Source organism: Podarcis melisellensis (genome assembly GCF_964234715.1).
Source record: "Podarcis melisellensis genome assembly, chromosome: 9".
In the NCBI taxonomy this organism is placed as follows: Eukaryota; Metazoa; Chordata; class Lepidosauria; order Squamata; family Lacertidae; genus Podarcis; species Podarcis melisellensis.
This window is the reverse complement of record NC_138541.1, coordinates 3,904,127-3,925,337: the sequence shown is the minus strand read 5'-3', so window position 1 is coordinate 3,925,337 and position 21,211 is coordinate 3,904,127. Positions and strand designations below refer to the sequence as shown.

Below are 21,211 nucleotides of genomic sequence, written 5' to 3'. Positions count from 1 at the left end.
CACCGTCTGGAGCAGCACAGGAAGACCTCCTGAAACCATTTTGACTCCCAAGCTGACCAAATGTTTCTCTGCAAGGAGGGAGGGGCTGAGGGAACCTACTCATTGTCACGGGAATTAAGTAATCACCATTTCAAAAGGAATGGGCAGACTACCAGGAAAGGCAATCAGATAAGGCATTATCAGAATACCTGGCAGACAGGAAAAATAACAACACTCAAATTTCTGTTGTAGACCGCCTTTTCTGCGATGTGGGTATGATGTTTGTGGCGGGTGGTCTTAGGTTACACCCCTTCTGTGGTGTATGTATGATGTATGGAGGGGTGGTCTTGAGCTCCAGGACAGGGAATTAAAAATGTCTATATAAGGGCTTCCACACTGTTGTTCTGGGTTCCTCCTCCTTTCCTGCGTGTGAGGAGATCTTCCCTGTTGCAACAGATCAATAAAGGTCAGGCTTACAAGCTGCTTTGCTTCTCAATATTCTCTGGTTGGTCTCTGTTATTTTCTCCTACCAATAGGGAACCCACGTAAGGACTCTATAAGAGCTCTTGTGTCCCCCATAAGGGAATAAGGGCACATTTTGTTTACAGCACAGCATGGCTGGGCTTTATCCTCGGCAAGACTGCCATGGCGAAGCGGTTTAGCGTGCCGGCGGGGGAGTGCACAACTGTCCGCGTGTCAGGACGTCTGGGAGAAACCGTGCAATTAGCCCAGCTTGAATGGGCTGGTGAGATTGTCTTAGATTAGGAGGCTGAGCTGGCGTGGAGAACACATCTGGGATGCACAGAGGAGCTGTGGGTGGCTCTTTGCGAAACAAGCAGCTGGGGTAGGGCTCGCTCTGAAAGGCTGAGCATCTCTGAGCATCTCCCGGTGAGAAAAAGGTCACAGCGTTCCCACAGCGTTATAAGAAAATAGGCTCCCTTTCCCTTATGAGGTATTCTGGAGCCCGTCCTTAAGTGGATTCCCTACACTGGCTCCCAGTACATTTCTGAGCACAATTCAAAGTGTTGGTGTTGACCTTTAAAGCCCTAAACGGCCTCAGAACGATGGGGCTGGAGACGCTCCTTCAGGTATACTGGGCCGAGGCCATTTAGGGCTTTAAAGGTCAACACCAACACTTTGAATTGTGCTTGGAAACACACTGGGAGCTGATGTAGGTCTTTCAAGACCGGTGTTACGTGGTCTCGGCAGCCACTCCCAGTCACCAGTCTAGCTGCTGCATTCTGGATTAATTGCAGTTTCCAGGTCACCTTCAAAGGTAGCCCCACGTAGAGCGCATTGCAGTAGTCCAAGCAGGAGATAACTAGAGCATGCACCACTCTGGCGAGACAGTCTGCAGGCAGGTAGGGTCTCATCCTGCGTACCAGATGGAGCTGGTAGACAGCCACCCTGGGCACAGAATTGACCTGCACCTCCATGGACAGCTGTGAGTCCAGAATGACTCCCAGGCTGCGCACCTGGTCCTTCAGGGGCACAGTTACCCCATTCAGGACCAGTTAGTCCCCCACACCTGCCCACCTCCTGTCCCCCAAAAACAGTATGAGGGACCTGGGCGTGTTCTGCCTGGAGAAAAGGAGACTGAGAGGAGATAGGATCTTCATCTATCTCTGGGGCTGTCACATTGAAGCGGGAACAAGCTTGTTTTCTCCTGCCCTGGAGGGCAGGACTCGAACCAGTGGCGTCAAGTTACAAGAAAGGAGATTCCGACTAGACGTATGGAAAGACTTTCTCTCTCTAATAGCTGTTTGACAGTAGAAGTGGTGGACTCTCCTTCCTTGGAGGTTCAGAGCTGGAGAGGGGAGCACAAGATGTGTTGGAAGAAGAGGAAGAGGCAGGCTGGGCAAGTGAAGGGCTGGGTCTTTCCCCAGCCTCTCCTGCACCACTGTCTCCCAGAACCAGCGGCGGACTGAAAAGGGATGAGCAAAGGGAGCTCCATGCAGGCATAGTCTCTGGCTGCATGAGCACAGCCCCTTAGCGGGCGGCACATAGAGTTAACTATCTGCTGTGTGGCTGGGGAGTGCCCATATCACCCAGCCAGCCACCCACCAGCTGGCGTCATCTGAAGGCTGCTGGGGGGGTTAAATCCTGTGTCGGCTGTGCATCCCTGTTTCCAGCAGCTAATGAATGGGGTTAAATCCTGCTCGGTCTGGCAGGATCATTAGCAAAACAACAACAAACCTATGATTACGTGAAACGTACTCAATAAACACATAAGACGTAATCGGCTGTACTTTTGAATAAATAAGGTATACTATTCATTGTATCAAATTGTAGATTTCAATGGAAGTCTCATAAAGTTCCATGGAAAAAGCAGAAGACCCAGTGGATCAGTTCATTCTATATTCTGTTCATGCATAAGGTCCATACATGTATAAATTGAATAAATATTTATTATACAGTCTGGCAGGATTGCATAGAAATGTGTAGAGTGAAGGGGCTTGTCTGGTCTCAATAGGTGGGGAGTTCCAAAGTTTAGGAGCCGCCAAACTAAAAGATGAGCGCTCACAAGGTGTATGCCTGTCAGCAGATCACACCCTTCAAAGCTGGAGTTAACCCTTTATTGGCTGTTTGCAGACTTGGCTGAGTTTCCTACCTAATAAAACTGCTGCCACATTTTGCAAAGCTAAGTGGGGTCTGGGTTCAAATTGGATGGAGTGTTGTGATACCTACATCGCAGGGGGGTTGGACCAGCAGGCACAATCAGCAACAAGTCTCTTGTGAATGGGGCAGGAGATGCAGCGAAACAAATTCACTTTGAAAAGATGCTCGACTTTAATCATGAAAGAAATTCGAGGCAGGTGGACTCATACAGTGATAGGCGTGCAGACGATCGTGGGGTCTTTCGCCTCTCCATTATTTGGATGATTTCCTGCGGCAGATTGCACGGGCACAGAAAAAGTGCTCGCCTGACATTTGCTCTGCCTGCTATTCCATGCATATCCTTCCCAGCTGAGACAGTGCTGTTGAACCCGATCTGGCTTTCGCTGCTGGCAACGAATCCTGCAAAACCATCAGCCGTCAGTTCTTGCCATCCACTTTATTGCTCCAGGAAGAGGAGCTTTTGCTAGGCAGCCCCAGTCCACCTCCCAAGACTGCTGCTACTCAGCCCGTAGGAGGCTACTCGGTCTAGTTTAGAGAAAAGGCACGCGTACAAGCTGGCAGGATGATAAGAAAGCAGATGGAAAAACGTTTCCCTCTCTCTCGTTCTGCCTGGACACTGAGGTCCAGCGCTGAGGGCCTTCTGGCGGTTCCCTCCTTGCGAGAAGTCAAGTTACAGGGAACCAGGCAGAGGGCCTTCTCGGTAGTGGCACCCTCCCTGTGGAACACCCTCCCACCAGATGTCAAAGAGAAAAACAACTATCAGACTTTTAGAAGACATCTGAAGGCAGCCCTGTTTAGGGAAGCTTTTAATGTTTAATAGGTTATTGTATTTTAGTGTTTTGTTGGAAGCCGCCCAGAGTGGCTGGGGAAACCCAGCCAGATGTGTGGGGTATAAATAATAAATTATTATTATTATTATTATTATTATTATTATTATTATTATTATTATTATTATTATCATCATTATTAAATGCCAATGAACATCCCATAGAGGCAACTGCTGGAGGATTATGGTCAGAAAAAGGAAAGTACTAACTTCCACAGTTAACCTGTGGAACTCCCTCCCACAGGAAGCTGTGATAGCGACCAGCTTGGGTGCATTTAAAAGGGGATCAGACAAATGCATGGAAGAGGGGATGGGATGGATCGAGACACAGGGGAAAAACCACTATAAATAAGTCAGAGATTAAATTATAACAAAAGGGGGGAAATCTCTATGGAAAATCGTGTTTTAAAATTTCCTGCTCTCTGGCGCCATCTGGTGTTGCATGTTTATAGCGCGTTGAAATCGCTGTTTCTTCACTAACGTAGCTGAGTCCCTAGATGCGGCAAAGAAATTTGTTTTCAGGCCTCACAATGGCGTGCTTAATTGCAGGGCTCTGTGGTTTATTTATTTGAAGCTAAAGTCAGGCTGAGCAGGCAGCGGCCCCTTCTCCTCCCACTGTTTTGCAGCTCAGAATCGCCCTCCCCTAAGTGCTTTTCCATTCGCAGATGGAACCATGCAGGGCAGGGGTCAGCAAACTTTTCCAGCAGGGGTCCACTCCACTGTCCCGCAGACCTTGTGGGGGGCCGGACTATATTTTGGGAACAAAAATGATGCAAGAGCACCACGAGCCCCAGTGGCTGCTTACCTGTGTTTTGCGAGCGGCAGGGACTGGTGGCGGCAGGACGAGGAGCGGCGCGCGAAAGTGCTCCGGAGAGGGGCTGCTTAAAATGGTGGACGCTCGAGCGCTGCTGCTGCTGGCACGAAGAAGGCCCAGCCCCCTTCCTCCTCTAGGCAGGGCGGGGAGAAGCCAAGAGGAGGGAGGGAGAGAGGAGGTATGTCACCGCCGTGGGAGGGAGAGGGAAAGAACGTCCGCACTGGCGATCCACGCAGTGATTCCCGGACCTTCTGCGGGCTGGATCCAGCAGGCAATTGGGCCTCATCCGGCTTGTGGGCCTTAGTGTGCCAATCCATGATGTAGGGCTTACCTTTGTCTTGCGAGCGGCAGGGGCTGGTGGTGGCGGGACGAGGAGCGGCGTGCGAAAGTGCTCCAGAGAGGAGCTGCTTAAAATGGTGGTCGCTCGAGCGCTGCTGGTGCTGGTGCAAACAAAGGCCATGCATGGAGGCGAGGGCTGTTGATGGCTGTTGGTATTATGGCTACGCTCTGCCCTTCACCGTCACAGGTTTCTGAATCCCAGTTCCTGGAAACCACAGGAGGGAAGATGGCTCCTGTGTTCGAATCCTGCTTGCGAGATTCACAATGAGGCATCTGGTTGGCCGTTATGAGAGTAGGACACTGGAGCGGCCATTGGCATAAAGCAGCTTTTGCTATTTCTCTGTTTCCAGGTTCTCTCTCTCCTTCCCATCGCTTCCTTCCTTCCCTTCTTCCCTCGTTCATCCCCGTCCTCCCGGCAGGATCAGGCCCACCTGGGCAGCTCCTGCTTGGCAGCTCAGCATCCTGCCCACGTGTTTTAATTAACGGCAAGCCAAGCCGGTCAGGGCGCCTTGGCAGGCTGCTTCCTGGGAGATGGATGAGCGTTCCAGATAATATGATTCTGCTTATTTTTAGGCTCAACCGAAGCATAGAAGTAGGTCATTCACAAATTAGAAAACAGCAAAGCTTACCTTTTAGGTAGAGAGGGGGCACCAGGTAATTCTCACCCCGGGGGCTTTGCCTGGGCCTCCCCTTTTGCCTCTTCCACCCAAAAGAGGGACAAGCCTGAGACGTTTTTCATATCGGAAATCCAAATGACACCTTCGCCCTAGGTCAGGGTTGCCATATTTTGAAGAGCAAAAAGAGAACACATTTGCCAGCGCCTGGGGTGGGAGGGAAGGGGTGTGGGAGCAGGCGCACGCTACAATGTCCCTTCAAAATGTACAAAAACTTGGCAATGGTCATTATTGGCACATAATGATGATGATGGCATTACCTCCTAAGGGCAGTACCTGTGGCAGGAGACACTTCATGGCCTTCCAGGCTAGTTATTTATTTATTTATACATACATACCCTGCCCATCTGGCTGGATTTCCCCAGCCACTCTGGTCGGCTCCCAACAGAATATTAAAAACACAATAAAACATCAAACATTAAAAACTTCCCTAAACAGGGCTGCCTTCAGATGTCTTCTAAAAGTCAGATAGTTGTTTATTTCCTTGACATCGGATGGGAGGGCGTTCCACAGGGTGGTGCCACTACCGAGAAGGCCCTCCGCCTGGTTCCCTGCAACCTCACATCTCACAGGGAGGGAACCGCCAGAAGGCCCTCGGAGCTGGACTTCAGTTTCCGGGCTGAATGATGGTGGTGGAGACATTCCACCCCAATCAATCAATCAATCAATCAGTAATTTTCACTCGCCTTGCTAAATCCTAAATATAAATCATCCTCCTGCTAATTCCCATGAAACACAATTCACGCTCTCCAGTGCTTCTTAGTTTGGCTATGCGTCTATTTTCATCAATGCAGAATCCACCCGCCAAAGGATGCCATTTTTGAGGAATCTAAAGAACAGCTGAGTTGTGGGAAAGTGTGGATCAGATGCCATTTGACGCTCATCTGCTCCTATGGAGTTGTTCATCTCTTTCTCTTTCTTCGTTGCAGGAGTTCTACTGACCCCGTGGGCCATGAGGTTATCTGGGCACTGGGAGCAGGCTGTCGAGACATCATCTCCTTACAGGTGGCGCCGCTGCACCCTTGGTAAGAATGCCAGAGCATGCAATTACCCTCGCTCCTTTGCTGCTATTTTCCTCTCTTTCCTCTGAACTTTTTTTTTAAAAAAAAAACTTTTAATTTGCTTTAAACAGGTACATATAAATATAGATACAGTGGTGCCTCGCAAGACAAAATCCGTTCTGCGATTCTCTTCGTCTAGCGGTTTTTTCGTCTTGCGAAGCGAGCCCATTGACAGCTTAGCGGATTAGCGCTACAGCGGTCTAGCGGCTTCTAGCAATCAGCTGTCAAGCGGCTTATCAGCGGATCAGCTGTTAAGCGGCTTAGCAGCTTAGGAAAAGGGGGGGAGAAAAAAAAAACGCGGGGACTCGCAAGATTTTTTCATCTTGCGAAGCAACCCCATAGGGAAATTCGTTTTGCGAAGCGCCTCCAAAACAGAAAACCCTTTCGTCTAGCGGGTTTTCCGTCTTGCGAGGCGTTCGTCTTGCGGGGCACCACTGTATGTATTTCATCAATGCACACACACGCATGGAAATAGCAACACCAGCAGGGCAATTTTCATGGACGAAATTGTGTGTGCAGGGAGGGTTCCAGCACTGCGGCAGCAGTCAGACTCTCTCACACACACTCCGTGGCTGATTTGAAACTTTTCAAAAACACCTCTCAGATTATAACAAAAGGGGGAAAAATCTCTATGGAAAATCATGTTTTAAAATTTCCTGCTCTCTCGCACCATCTGTTATTGCATGTTCATAGCGCATTCAAATCACTGTTACTTCACTAACATAGCTGAGTCCCTAGATGCGGGAAAGAAATTTGTTTTCAGGTCTTGCAGTGGCATGCTTAGTTGCAGAGCTCTGTGGTTTATTTATTTGAAGCTAAAGTCAGGCTGAGCAGGCAGTGGCCCCTTCTCCTCCCACCGTTTTGCAGCTCAGAATCGCCCTCCCCTAAGAGCTTTTCCATTTGCAGACAGAAACATGTAGGGCAGGGGTCAGCAAACTTTTTTAGCAAGGGGCCGCTCCACTGTCCCTCAGACCTTGAGGGGGCCGGACTATATTTTGAGAACAAAAATGATGCAAGAGCACCAGGAGTCCCTGGTGGCTTGCGTACTTGTATCTTGCGAGCGGCAGGGGTTAGTGGTGACGGGACAATGAGTGGCGTGCAAAAGGGCTCCGGAGAGGGGCTGCTTAAAATGGCGGCCGCTCAAGCGCTGCTGCTTCTGCTGCTGGCACCAACAAGGCCCAGCTCCCTTCCTCCTCTAAGTAACAAAACCAACCAACCCCTGTGTTGCAAAGAGAACGTCAGCAATGTTTAGGCAACACGATGACTATATACATAAGTAATAGACAATCTTTATAGAATTCCTTCAAACCATAAGAAGTACAAAATGAAATCTTTAGTCTCAAAGTCTCTGAAAATCTTTAAATGAAGCGAGGGTCCAGACTCTGTACCATGAAAGACAAGCTGTGAAGCTTTGTGTATTCAGCAAATATGATGTCCAACACTGAACAGTGATTCCGGATATTGGTTACTGTTTCGTAGAATTCTTCATCAGCTTGGTGGGAGGATATAGAATTGCTTCATAAGCCCATCTTATTTCAAATGAATGTATGTAAATGAATACAGTGGTGCCTCGCAAGACGAAAATAATCCGTTCCACGAGTCTCTTCGTTTAGCGGTTTTTCGTCTTGCGAAGCAACCTTATTAGCGGCTTAGCGGATTAGCGCTATTAGCGGTTTAGCAGCTTAGCGGCTATTAAAGGTTTAGCGGCTTAGCGGCTAAAAGGCTATTAGCGGCTTAGTGGCTTAGAAAGGGGGGGAAGCGAAAAAAGCGAAGCAAGCCCATAGGGAAATTCGTCTTGCGAAGCGCATCGAAAAACGGAAAACCCTTTCGTCTAGCGGGCTTTTCGTCTTGCGAGGCATTCGTCTTGCGGGGCACCACTGTATATCAAATGCTGTGGAACAGTGCTCATGTAATAATGTAGTCACTGCTGTAAGTGACAGCATTTGATATATTCATCACTGTTCAGTGTTGGACATCATATTTCCTGAATACACAAAACTTCACAGCTTGCCCTTCCTCCTCTAGGCAGGGCAGGGAGAAGCCAGAAGGAGGGAGGGAGGGGAGAGGAGGCGCCAGCACCGCTACCGTATGAGGGAGAGGGAAAGAACGTGCGCACTGGTGATCCACGCGGCGATTCCCGGACTGTCAGCGGGCTGGATCCAGAAGGCAATTGGGCCTGATCCGGCCTGTGGGCCTTAGTTTGCTGACGTATGATGTAGGGCCACAATGCAGACCACAGCCCTTCTAGAAATAAGTGAAATACAGTCCTACCTCATGTTACATTTGCTTCAGCTTGAACGTTTTCAGGTTGCGCCCTGCGGCGACCCGGAAGTACCGGAAAGGGTTACTTCCGGGATTCGCTGCTCGCTCATGTGCAGACGAGCAAAATAATGTCACGTGCATGTGCAGGAGCGGCAAATCACAACACGCGCAGATGCAGAGACGCAGGTTGCATTTTGCTCATGTTGCGAACAGGCCTCCGGAACGGATCCCGTTCTCAACCAGAGGTACCACTGTAGATATATTTCACCGCAAGGGTGAGAATTAACTTGGTACCTCCGCTGTCAGTGGCGAGACATGCCTCTACTTACCAGGCGCTGGGAACCACAGCGCAGGAGCAAAAAAAAATGGAAGTAAAACTTTGCTTTGTCCCTGCACATCGCCGCTAGAAACAGCGCTAGCTTCCGGAAGTACATATGTGTCGGAGTTGGAGACTGTAGCCATTGCCATAGCAGTAGGCAAAAGTGCAAGGGAGAGAGGGAGCCCAGAGGGGCGGGGCATGAGTGAGAGGGGGTGTGGTCTCTTTCGAGGTTGTGTCCCAATTTCCCTCCCTCGGGTGCAGGAGGGTCTGTGCCACCTCCCCTCTGGGAAACCCAAAGTTTGGTGCTTTATCGGAGCAGAAAGCAATCAGGTGTTCTGTGGATTGCTGTTTGTTCCAATTTATCGCCAAAGAATTGTTTTCTCTGGGGGGGAAGTGTTGACAAGCTCCACATCACCTTTTAAACACCCGTCGAAGACGCTCCTTTCCCAACAAGCCTTTTAAGTGGAGATCTGTATCCATACGGGACTTGAAATTGTCCTTACATACAAAATGTATTTTTAATATGCAAGCTGTCCTTAATTGCTTGCGCGGACGGAATGGTTTTGACGCATGGCGTTGTTGTTGTTTTTATTGCTGATGTCTCCACTGCGAAATTGCTTCGAGATCTTTAATGGGAAGTGGTTCCTGGATGGGGTTTAGGACGAACAAAGCTGCCCTGGTGTCGTTGTTGCGTTTTAGTTGTGATTCCTGGCTTTGCAGGGGGCTGGACTAGATGGCCCCTGGGGTCCCTTACAGCTCCGCGGTTCCACGAGGGTAAAGAACGGAGAGGCAGCAACGGAATGATATGTGACAAAAAGAGAGAAGCAAGTCTCAAGACCGGTGCCAGTTTGGGATTTATTTTTTATTGTTATGCAAAGGGGAAAAAATCCAGCACAATCCGAGATATGAATTTGCATCCACTGCCTTTAGTTCTCTCCCTCTGACGTGCGATAAAACAAGTTTCTAAAAATGCCTTCTCTCTTTGCTTGTTACTCAGGGGGGCTGGGAAACAACTGGAGCTAAATTACATCTATTTTCACTGCACAGAACTCCCATAAGCCAAGGCAGATGACACATTCTTCTCCTAATTTGTGCCTGTTAATGACATTATGCAAATTGGAATGCTTTGATCAGCTTCTCGTCTGCATTTTTTTCTTCTTCTTCTTCTCCTTCTTCTTTTTTTTCCTACCAAAAAATAAAAAATTCCCTTCCAGCCAGCAACCGACCCGCTTCAGTAACCGCTGCCTGCAGATGATTGGGCGGTGTTGGCCACATTTGAGGGCGCTGGGCGTCGGCGGAGCAGGTTGCGGAGTGCAAGGATTGGCTTCCTTAGGTAAATCTAGCCTCAGGCTCTCCGTCTGTGAAATGGGCTTCTAGGGGGCAGATAGCCGGGGGCAGAACAGAGGAACGCTTTGCATTCTAGGAATGTGATGGCGGTGGCGATGCCAAGAGGGTGTGTTTGCTTTCTTTCAGGCATGACCACCGGAATAAGAAGCCAAAATGATAATAGATATAAGGAGGACTGGATATTATATATTGATTATATGAAAAATTACTATAAGTGGGCAATTAGCATACCTGGATGGTCATATTTTCAGCTGTGTAAGTTAGAACGAGAGTTAACAGGAGAAGCAGAGAAAGACTGGGGAAATTAAGAGAACGCGAGAGGAAGTGGAAGATAAAAGGAACCATGGATTGAGACCAAGGGAAGTCTGTCGATGACTGGGTTTTGTTCTTGTGTTAAAATGCATCAGAATATATTTTTTAAAACCCATTAAAAGATGTGTTTGCATGAGGACTTTAACAATAACCAGGGCAGTTCATCTTTACATCTTTAGGCACCAGGTGAAAACGTTCTTTTTAAACCAGGCCTTTGGCTGATAAATATTCTAGGTAAAGTTGTGAACGACTCTGGGGTTGCGGCACTCATCTCGCTTTACTGGCCGAGGGAGCCGACGTTTGTCCACAGACAGTTTTTCTGGGTCATGTGGCCAGCATAACTAAGCCACTTCTGGCAAAACCAGAGCAGCGCACGGAAACGCCATTTACCTTCCAAGTCTCTTGGGCTTGCCAATCAGAAGGTCGGAAGTTTGAATCCCCGCGACAGGGTGAGCTCCTGTTGCTCTGTCCCAGCTCCTGCCAACCTAGCAGTTCTAAAGCATACCAGTGCAAGTGGATAAATAAGTACCACTGCAGCGGGAAGGTAAACACCGTTTCTGTGCGCTCTGGTTTCCATCACGGTGTTCCGTGGCACCAGAAGCAGTTTGGTCATGTTGGCCACATGACCCGGAAAGCTGTCTGTGGACAAACGCTGGCTCCCTCAGCCTGAAAGCGAGATGAGCGCCACAACCCCAGAGTCACCTTTGACTGGACTTAACCATCCAGGGTCCTTTACCTTTATATCTGTCTGTCTGTCTATATATCCATCTATCTATCTTCTATATCTATCCATCTATCTATCATCTATCTATATCTATAAAGGTAAAGGTAAAGGGACCCCTGACCATTAGGTCCAGTCGTGACCAACTCTGGGGTTGCGGCACTCATCTCGCTTTACTGGCCGAGGCAGCTGGCATACAGCTTCTGGGTCATGTGGCCAGCAGGACTAAGCCGCTTCTGGCGAACCAGAGCAGTGCACGGAAACGCCATTTCCCTTCCCGCCGGAGCGGTACCTATTTATCTACTTGCACTTTGACGTGCTTTCGAACTGCTAGCTTGGCAGGAGCAGGGACCGAGCAACGGGAGCTGACTCCGTCACGGGGATTCAAACCACCGCCTTTCTGATTGGCAAGTCCTAGGCTCTGTGATTTAACCCACAGCGCCACCCGTGTCCCCATCTATATCTATATCTATTTCTCTATCTGTCTATATCAGCTATCTATTATCTATCTATCCATCTATCTATATCATCTATCATCTATCTATCTATCTATCTATCTATCTATCTATCTATCATCTATCATCTATCATCATCATCTATCATCTATCTATCTATCTATCTATCTATCTATCTATCATCTATCTATCTATCTATCTATCTATCTATCTATCTATCATCTATCATCTATCATCTATCATCTATCATCTATCATCTATCTATCTATCTATCTATCTATCTATCTATCTATCTATCATCTATCTATCATCTATATCTATCTATCATCTATCATCTATCTATCTATCTGTCTGTTCATCTATCTATCTAATATATAGAATATGATGGCTGTGCAAATCCTGGCTGATCCCCAAACGCCTGTCTTTCTCCTCAGCCCGGAACTGCATGCGGCTGCAAGTGTTGGAGCTGGACCACGTGACGGAGGTGAACCAGGAAGTGGCGGCTGAGGTGTGTCGGGAAGGCCTGAAGGGGCTGGAGATGCTGGTCCTGACATCCACCCCGGTCACACCCAAAGCCTTGCTGCATTTCAACAGTGAGTGGGAACCCCCCTCCCCAAAAAAGCAAAGCCACGGGGCAGGTGGGCTGCAGGAGGGTTCCTGCCATGTTCCTGGTCCTAGGATGGCACCTAGGGGAGACAGCCAACGAAAGATGGGATGGGACCTCTGGAAGGTTCTGGTCCAGTTGGCCATGGTGGGAAGAGGATGCTGGACCAAATGGGCCTGATCCTGCAATACCTTCATACGTTGGGGCTCGGTGATAAGATCCCTGGAAACCCGGTCATTGTTGGGGCAGCAAAGGTTCTCCTGTGTTTCTTCGGATGGCTGGAAGAGATTCAGAAGAACCGTCTCTACCATGAGGATATATCAGTTTTGTAGTGGCTTAACTGTCATGGCTTCTTCCAAACTTTTTTTTTCCAGGGTGGGCATGGTGCCAGAAAACAGGGAATTATGTTCACATGTGGTGGTGGTATAAATATGTACAATTTTTTTGGCAAATGGCATTTAAGGAGGCAACAGAAATCACTGGGTTAAAGCTGATCAAAAGTACAAAGGTAGCATTATTTTGAATTTCCGATGGAGTGGAATGTTTGCAGGCTATGAAGGATTCACTTGCAAATTTATTGACAGCTGCACAAATTATTGTAGCTAGGAAGTGGAAGGGACAGGCAGAATATAAAATGGAAGAATGGTATAAAGAGGTGTAAAGGTAAAGGGACCCCTGACCGTTAGGTCCAGTCGTGGCCGACTCTGGGGTTGCGGCGCTCATCTCGCTTTATTGGCCAAGGGAGCCGGCGTACAGCTTCCGGGTAATGTGGCAGCATGACTAAGCCACTTCTGGCGAACCAGAGCAGCGCACGGAAACGCCGTTTACCTTCCCACCAGAGCGGTACCTATTTATCTGCTTGCACTTTGACGTCCTTTCGAACTGCTAGGCTGGCAGAAGCAAGGACTGAGCAACAGGAGCTCACCCCATCGCGGGGATTTGAACCGCCAACCTTCTGATCAGCAAGCCCTAAGCTCTGTCGTTTAACCCACAGCGCCACCCGTGTCCATTATAAAGAGGTGTGAGATACAGCTATTAATGATACATTAACACGTGCCATTAAGGTAAACAGGGAATATGCAGGAGAATTGATTCTGAGGAGATATGGATGGTGTTTATATAATTTGTGCTGTTAAAATGGAAAGGGGTCAAACCAACGCAAGAGGTGTTGAAATTTTGGGAGGTTGGATAGTTGCAATGGGATGGTCTCGGTGGTGGGGTGTACATTTTTATTCTTATTTATGTACGATTATTACTTTTTCAAAAAAATTTAAAAAGAGAAATAAAGGCACTTTCATTTTTTAAAAGGAGGGGGAATTTATGGGTGCGCTGCAGAGGGTCCTAATCTGGATTGGGGCCCATGCATCTCCTTTGCACTTTTTAGAAGTTATCCACACAGTTCCTTAACTCAGATGGCTTTAAGAGAGGATGAGATCAAGTGGCGATGAGCCATGATAGCTATGATCTGACTCCATTTTTGGAAGCCTCTCAGTACCAGTAGCTGGTTTTGTGGGGAAGTCTCCCACCATGGGAAATGTCAGGCAGGGCCAGCGGCGTTGAGCTCAGGTGCAGCTTGTGGGCTTCCCAAATGGGGCACCCGCTGGCCACCGCAAGAGGAGGGTGCTGGACTAGGAGGGCCATTAGCAGTGTGACTTTTCCAGAAAAAGAGGTGCCAGAATTCACCAGGAAGGCCTCCCTTGTTCTCTTATATAGGGGCAATGGTGCCCACCTGAGAGGGGCCGGAACGGAGTTCCAGTGAGTTCCAGCTGGGGAAAAAGCCCTGGCCATTAGCCTGACTTTTTTTTTATTTTATCACAGAGGTTGCCAACATGGCACCCATGGGTGCCAGTGTGCCAGCCAGTATGACCAGTATGGCACCCACAAAGTATCTCAGTATTTTGTTGGAAGCTGCCCAAAGTAGCTGGGGAAGCCCAGCCAGATGGGCGGGGTATAAATAATAAATTATTATTCTTGTTCTTATTCTTCTTATTATCTTTATCAGTAGAATCCTCTCAAAAATCCAGAGTGTATGGTACTATTTGCTCTTCTTCCTTATTTTGGGTTATGGCACACACACCTTGGCAGCCATTTTGTGTTATGCCACACACCCCGTGGCAGCCATTTTGTGTTATGCCACACACTCCATGGCAGCCATTTTGCATTATGCCACACACACCTCTTGGCAACCATTTATATTATGCCACACACTCAATGGCAGCCATTTGTATTATGCCACACACCCCGTGGCAACCATTTTGTGTTATGCCACACACTCCATGGCAGCCATTTTGTATTATGCCACACACCCCATGGCAACCATTTTGTGTTATGCCACAAACCTCATGGCAGCCATTTTGTGTTATGTCACACACCCCATGGCAGCCATTTTTTATTTGTACCCATAGAACTAACTCAAAATAAAAAACGGTCCTATTGACACCCCCCCAAAAGGCCTTGCAACCCCAGATCTTATGTTTATTTTGGCTGCTGACTCTGGATATGTGGGAAAGAAGAAAAATCTACTTTCCTCACACACCTTTTCTCCCATCAAGAGGTACAAAGCTTCAGAGAAGCTCAGGTTTTCTTTTCAGTTAGGACTTGGCTGTGAAGGAACAAGTGCCAAATAGAGTATTTATAGAGAATTTCACTGTTAAAAATAGCAGAGGTTGGCTTTCCTCCAGAGCTGCTTCGTTACAGATATCCAGGAAGTTCGCTAGGCGACACGCCCTACTGTTTTTTACACAAATAATCAATTAGCATCGCTGCCCAACAATTAATGACCTTTTAGTTCCTTGACCTGCTTGTGTTAATTAGGTAAATTAAAATGCAGTGAGAATGTTACCAATCCTCAATAAGCCTAATCTTTTTGTTTTATTTCATGTGGGAATTTAAAAGCATTGTCAGAAGGAATGTCCACCTATAACATAACTTTCCTTCTCTTTTCCCTAGGAAAGAGCCAAAGCACATGCAAAATTTAGCAAGCATCCCCTTAACTCTGAGCCCCACTGATTAAATCTACTAATCCGGGGATCTATTAATTGATCTACTTCGTGGATTTATCTGCTAATTGAAAGCTCGCAGCCCGATTTATTAAATTAAAAGAAGAGGAGGCACAGTTAGAGATATGAGCGGCTCAAGCAAACTTTGCCTCTCGCACAGCCGTATCAGCTGCTGCTAGCAATTTTCCAAAATAGTGATTACTAGCTCATATCGCAGATGATTATTAGCATTTAATTTAGCAGAATTCTGGCAGCTGGTACCCACAATTAATGCCATAAGCGATGCCTTAAATGGATTTACGCAGAGGGCTTTCCCTCTAGTTTTTTCAGAGGTGGGGGGGAAGAACAACCAAGGATGTTCCTTTAAATAATAAGGGTGCTGGAGTTGTAGCAAATGCATCAGTCTTCTTTGGGTTGTTGTTTTTTGTACAGTCTTGAGGACTAGAACCCTGACCTTTCGTGATCATACAAAGTGGAGATCGTTAGGGTTCAAGGTGAAATAGCAGCTTCTCTCCTTCAAGGGTCGCCAGTGTGATACAATAACACCCTTAAGGTCAGGGGTCCCCAAACTCGTTTATCCGGCCCACAGCGCCCCCCGCCGCCCGCTCTTACCAGCACTGCGCAGCTGCCCACTTCCAGGTCAGAGGAGCACCGGAAATAGCTTGTGCACATGCGCAAGCATTATTTGTGCATGTGCAAGCATTATTTGGGCATGCACAAGCGTTATTTCCGGTGCACATCCAGGTCAGAGGAGGCCTGTGCACATGCACACAGGCTATTTCCAGTGCTCCTCCGACCCAGAAGTGCACCAGAAATAGCGTGTGCACATGCGTATGGGCATGCGCTCCCCCACCCTCTCGCCTGCGGCGTGATCAGCGCTGGAGACACCGGCCCGAGGCGCGGTAAGTTTGCTGACCCCTGCTTAAGGTCTCCCCCTGGTAGACATGAAGTCCCCCGACTCCCCCCCCCCCTTGGTCATGAAGCAGAAACAGGGGTTGCCTTTTTCTTCACCTCTTATGTGTGTTTTTTCCCCCAAGAGAAGAGGAAACCTCCCAACCCAGATTTCATGCTGAAGACATTTCTCTTTCCTTAAAGGTGTATGCCGGAACCTGAAGTCCATCGTGGTCCAGGTTGGGATCTCGGACTACTTTAAGGAACCAAACAGTTCTGAGGCCAGGAAGATGTTCGAGGAAATGGTGACCAAACTCCAGGTAATGAGATTCCCACTTGGTCTAATCCTTATTGCCTTTTTAGCAATGGGCTTGCTTGGAGAAAGAAGTGGCAAGAGCTCATCCTCAGAGATCCCAGGTTCAGTCTTTATATGCAGTGCTTTTTTTCTGGGGGGACGCAGAGGTACACATACCCCTAAACATTTTATGAATCTTTTTACTTTTGTCCATTTACTGTATTTATTTTGCCCGATTTGAACTATAAAATGGTGATTTTCTGTAGTCAAAATGAGAGTGCCCCTACCCTAAACATTTTTTTAGAAAATTATATATTAATTATTATTATATTATATTATATTATAATGTATAATTTTTATTAAATTTTCTGTTTTACAGTTTAAAACACAGTGGACCCTCCGGATAAGAATTAAATTCATCCTGGGGGTCCATACTTAACCTGAGAAGTCCGTAACTGGAGGCACCGCTTCTGCACATGCACGCGGCACAATAGAGCACTTCTGCGCATCCATGCGCGGCAGAATCTGGAAGTGTACACTTCCAGGTTTGCCACGTTCACAACCCGCAAGTTATGTCTCCAGAGCAGTACATAACTCGAGGGTCCACTGAATTCTTTTAAACATCCTTAAAATATCAACTTCCTCTTTTCTCTTTCCATGGTTCATTATGCATATCTTAAATCCCTGCATATTTTACACAAACTAAACCATTCAGTATTCCCTTATTACATCCATCAAAATTATTTACACTGCTGAATTTATCTTTATGCTGCCAGTGTTTTCAAGTGTACACAATTTCCCCCCATATATTCATTAAACATTTTACAATCTACTCTAAATGTATGTTCTTCTCCTTATCGTATTCTGTATGTTAAGTCTGCAAGCTGCGCATATTCTGTCATCTTAAGATGCCATTCGTCTTTGGTTGGGACCTCACTCGTTTTCCATTTGGAGGCTAACAAAACACAGGCCACAGTAGTGGCATACAGAGTCTAAGCCAAGCGAGTCTAAGCCAAGGGTCGCTACGCTTTGTGCCTTCATCAGCTGAAATTATCTGAAGCTGTTTTTATTCCATCAGAGTATCTCCATTCTTGGGGGGGGGGCGAGGCTGACCTGTTGTTGTTGTTGTTGTTGTTGTTGTTGTTGTTATCAATGAATTGAAAACACGATTGCACTTACCACTTATGAGTGGATTGCTTATAGATGTAGAGTTTGCAGAGGGAAATATAAAGAAATTTGGAACCCTTTTAGGTAAAAAAATAAATATATACTATATATTTCCATGTATAAGATGCCCCCATGTATAAGACGCCCGCTATTTTGGGGGACTCCAAATTAAGAAAACACCCCTCAGCACTACCCGTGTATAAGACGAGCCCCAATTTTAAACCTAATTTTTTGGTCAAAAAACCTAGTCTTATACAGTGGTAACTCGGATTACATAAGCTTCAGGTTACAGACTCCGCTAACCCAGAAATAATACCTCAGGTTAAGAAATTTGCTTCAGGATGAAGCGCAGCGGCAGCGGGAGGCCCTATTAGCTAAAGTGGTGCTTCAGGTTAAGAACAGTTTCAGGTTAAGAACAGACCTCCGGAACGAATTAAGTACTTAACCCGAGGTATCACTGTACACGGGAAAATACGGTATGTATTTGGATAATGCCACTATCTATATATTAGGTTAGTATGTAAGGGACACGGGTAGCGCTGTGGGTTAAACCACAGAGCCTAGGACTTGCCGATCAGAAGGTCAGCGGTTTAAATCCCCGCGACGGGGTGAGCTCCCGTTGCTCGGTCCCTGCTCCTGCCAACCTAGCAGTTCAAAAGCATGTCAAAGTGCAAGTAGATAAATAGGTACCACTCCAGCGGGAAGGTAAACGGTGTTTCCATGTGCTGCTCTGGTTTGCCAGAAGCGGCTTAGTCATGCTGGCCACATGACCCAGAAGCTGTACACCGGCTCCCTTGGACAGTAAAGCGAGATGAATGCCACAACCCCAGAGTCAGTCATGACTGGACCTAATGGTCAGGGGTCCCTTTACCTTTATCTATGGAATTGCAATTGTTATTTCCTATAGGGTCATAGTTTATCCTTTCACGTTCTCCCTTTTTATTTTTTATTCTTTGTTGTTTATTTTAAGGGTCGTTAAAAATAATTAAGAAGAAGCAGGAGCAGCAGCTCTGGCCCAACTGGAGCAGCCTGTTTCCTCCCGCACACCACTTCCCCTGAAATTTATTGCCATCTCTCTCTTCTCTATCTCTCCCAGGCCCTGAAGAAGAGGCCAGGCTTTTCAAAGATTTTACACATTAAGGTGGAAGCTGGCTGTTAACCTTTGCAAGGGGAGAGACCAACGCGCACCCCAGATTAACACCTCCTGCCCGTCTGTTAGTAAAGACATCCTGGCGCCAACACCAGCAGCCTGCCTGCCAGCCTCAGTTCTCTGGACTGGCGCTTTCAGAAGCACCCAGCCGAGCGCACGCATCTTTGAGCAGGCCTTCCGGACTGGGCGCGACGAGCTCCTTTTCCGTGCGGTGAAGGGTCAGCTGTATTGCTGAGATGATGGTGCTATGAAAACACACACAACAAAACGCCCGGCATAGGAATTTCTCCAGACTGCCAGTGGGAACATCCCTTTTCCTTCTCCTCCTCCTCCTTTCATCTCGCGGAGGCAGCTGTGCAAGGGAAGCTTGGCCCTTCTTTGCAGATTCTTCCTTTGCCGCCGAGACTCTCTCTTTCTTTTCGCCCTTCAACAACTTCTCGGCCAAGGGTGACAAATCAACGGGGCTCGCTCGACTCCTTCAATTCGCCCTCCTCCTTTGTGGAAACGACTGGTCGTTCCTTCCGCCTGAAACTCCATCGCCCCGGAGCCTCATTTCATCTCTTTCCTTTCGGGCGCTTTCTCTCGCTCACTCTTGGTTTTTTTAATGAGGGAGGGGGCTGTTTCCTATTGTGGGGAGAAGCAGGGGTTCCTGTTTGTTTTGATTTTTCCCCTCTCTCTTATGAAAGAAAAGGCAAAGCCGAATTTCCCTGCAGCCAGAGACCGCTACAAAAGCTAAGAAAACAAATCTCCTACTTTGCAGAGGAACCCTGGAATGTTCTCCCCGCTCACCAATTTCCGTCTTGGAGCCAGGAACATAGGAAGTTGCCTTATACAGAGTCAGGCCCTTGCTCCATCCAGCTCAGTATTGTCTATATGGACTGATAGCTGCTCTCCATGGTTTCAGGCAGGGAGTCTTTCCCAGTCCTCCCAGGAGATGCTGAGGATTGAACCCAAGATCTGGGCCGCTGAGCCCTTGTTCTCTCTCCTGCACAGGCCATAAAGCATCTTTGCCTGCAACATCCTCTTTTCATCTCTTGCCACCAACTTTTTCCTGATTCATGGAAAGCCGCCGCCTTCCTCTTCTGGCGGGTGGCTTCGCCGAGTGATTAATCGTTTGGCAATTGGCACAGTGGAAAGGAGACGTTTCTGCTTTGAATGTAAGCCTCCTCCAACCATCATCCCTACCTTGCCTGCTTTCCTGGAGGCAGGGAGAGCCAGTCGTCCCCCCCCCCTACGATTTACAGATCTGCAAGTGCCCTCCAGGTATTAACTGGCCCCCGACATTAACCAATTCCCAACCCCTGCCGTTTATGCCAAGATTTAGGGAGCACATAGCTGCCAGAAATGAGAGGAACCAGCTCTGCCCGAATTTCTCAGGCAGATGGCTTTGCTTCAGTTGGATTTATTGGGGAAGCAGAAGGATGGAGTTTGCAGTCAGCATCCTGCTGTGACGATGGATCCGCAGCAAAAATGACACAGCCAGCAAGTGCAGGTTCCAGATCCTGCAAGGAGGAGCCTGGCTTATAAGCAAATGGCCAAAGCATTTGATCAACCTGAGGAAATCCTTTCTGGCATAGCATTTATGCTGAATCCCCAGGGGCAGTCGAGGGCTGGCCTTGAGAGAGGACTCGCGGGAAGCATTTCTGAGTCTAAGCCAAGGGTCGCTACGCTGTGCCTTCATCAGCTGGAATTATCCGAAGCTGTTTTTATTCCATCAGAGTATCTCCATTCTTGGGGGGGGGGCGAGGCTGACCTGTTGGGTTTCTGCCTGGTGTGCAGCTGATGAAGGCACAAGCTCCGTGCCAGAAAAAACAAGACAACCCCCATCTCAGAGCCAACCCTTATCAAGTAGCTGTTGGATTCCCGGTTCAGTACAGTAAGCCCGCAACTTATACACATTTAACTTATATTCAGCTTTATGCACTTTGCAAAAATAAAATAAAAATTAAATTAAATTAAAATTTAAAGGGGGCATGCATCCAGGAAAAATGTCCGCCATTGCACCCCATGTGTTTTGATTATACACAATTTTGGATTTATGCACAGTGCCCAGAATGCAATGTAAGTTGCGGGCTTAACTGTAGTTACAAAGATAAGCTATTTGAAAAAGACATATAGGACTATATATGGTGGGTTCTAAAGCTTCTATTACTTGAGTGGTATTACCTGAGAGAGAAAACTGATAATCAGTCTCCCCCCCCCCCAAAAAAGGAGAGAGGCTCCTTATTCCTTATGTTGCAACCAAAAAGCACCAAGAATTCTGTGGCAAGAATAAGTTGTGCAAAGCACACTTGATGATGACACCATGTTGATTTGGGGGGTTCCTGAACACAGAACCCTCAGTGAGCAGGCAGGCTGCAGAAACTGCAAATTAGTT

General features: G+C 47.6%; 1 protein-coding gene and 1 long non-coding RNA gene across 4 annotated transcripts in view; one reads left to right on the top strand and one right to left on the bottom strand.

Annotated features, from left to right (window-relative positions):
- The window catches only part of FBXO41 (F-box protein 41), a 107,584-nt gene extending 86,822 nt beyond the window's left edge, over window positions 1-20,762 (top strand). For all 3 annotated transcript variants that reach the window (XM_081924933.1, XM_081924932.1, XM_081924934.1), the window contains exons 9-13: window positions 6,181-6,276; window positions 10,108-10,226; window positions 12,163-12,321; window positions 16,427-16,542; window positions 18,781-20,762. In XM_081924933.1, coding sequence (XP_081781059.1) covers window positions 6,181-6,276; window positions 10,108-10,226; window positions 12,163-12,321; window positions 16,427-16,542; window positions 18,781-18,843 — 553 coding nt within the window. In that variant the 3' untranslated portion in view covers window positions 18,844-20,762. The remainder of the gene's footprint in view (window positions 1-6,180; window positions 6,277-10,107; window positions 10,227-12,162; window positions 12,322-16,426; window positions 16,543-18,780) is intronic.
- LOC309377865 lies at window positions 2,751-4,875 on the bottom strand. The gene is made up of 2 exons (XR_014171743.1): window positions 4,570-4,875; window positions 2,751-2,997 (listed from the first exon to the last, which is right to left on the bottom strand). It is a non-coding gene; the product is annotated as an uncharacterized lncRNA (long non-coding RNA).
- Window positions 20,763-21,211: the final 449 nt, after the last annotated feature.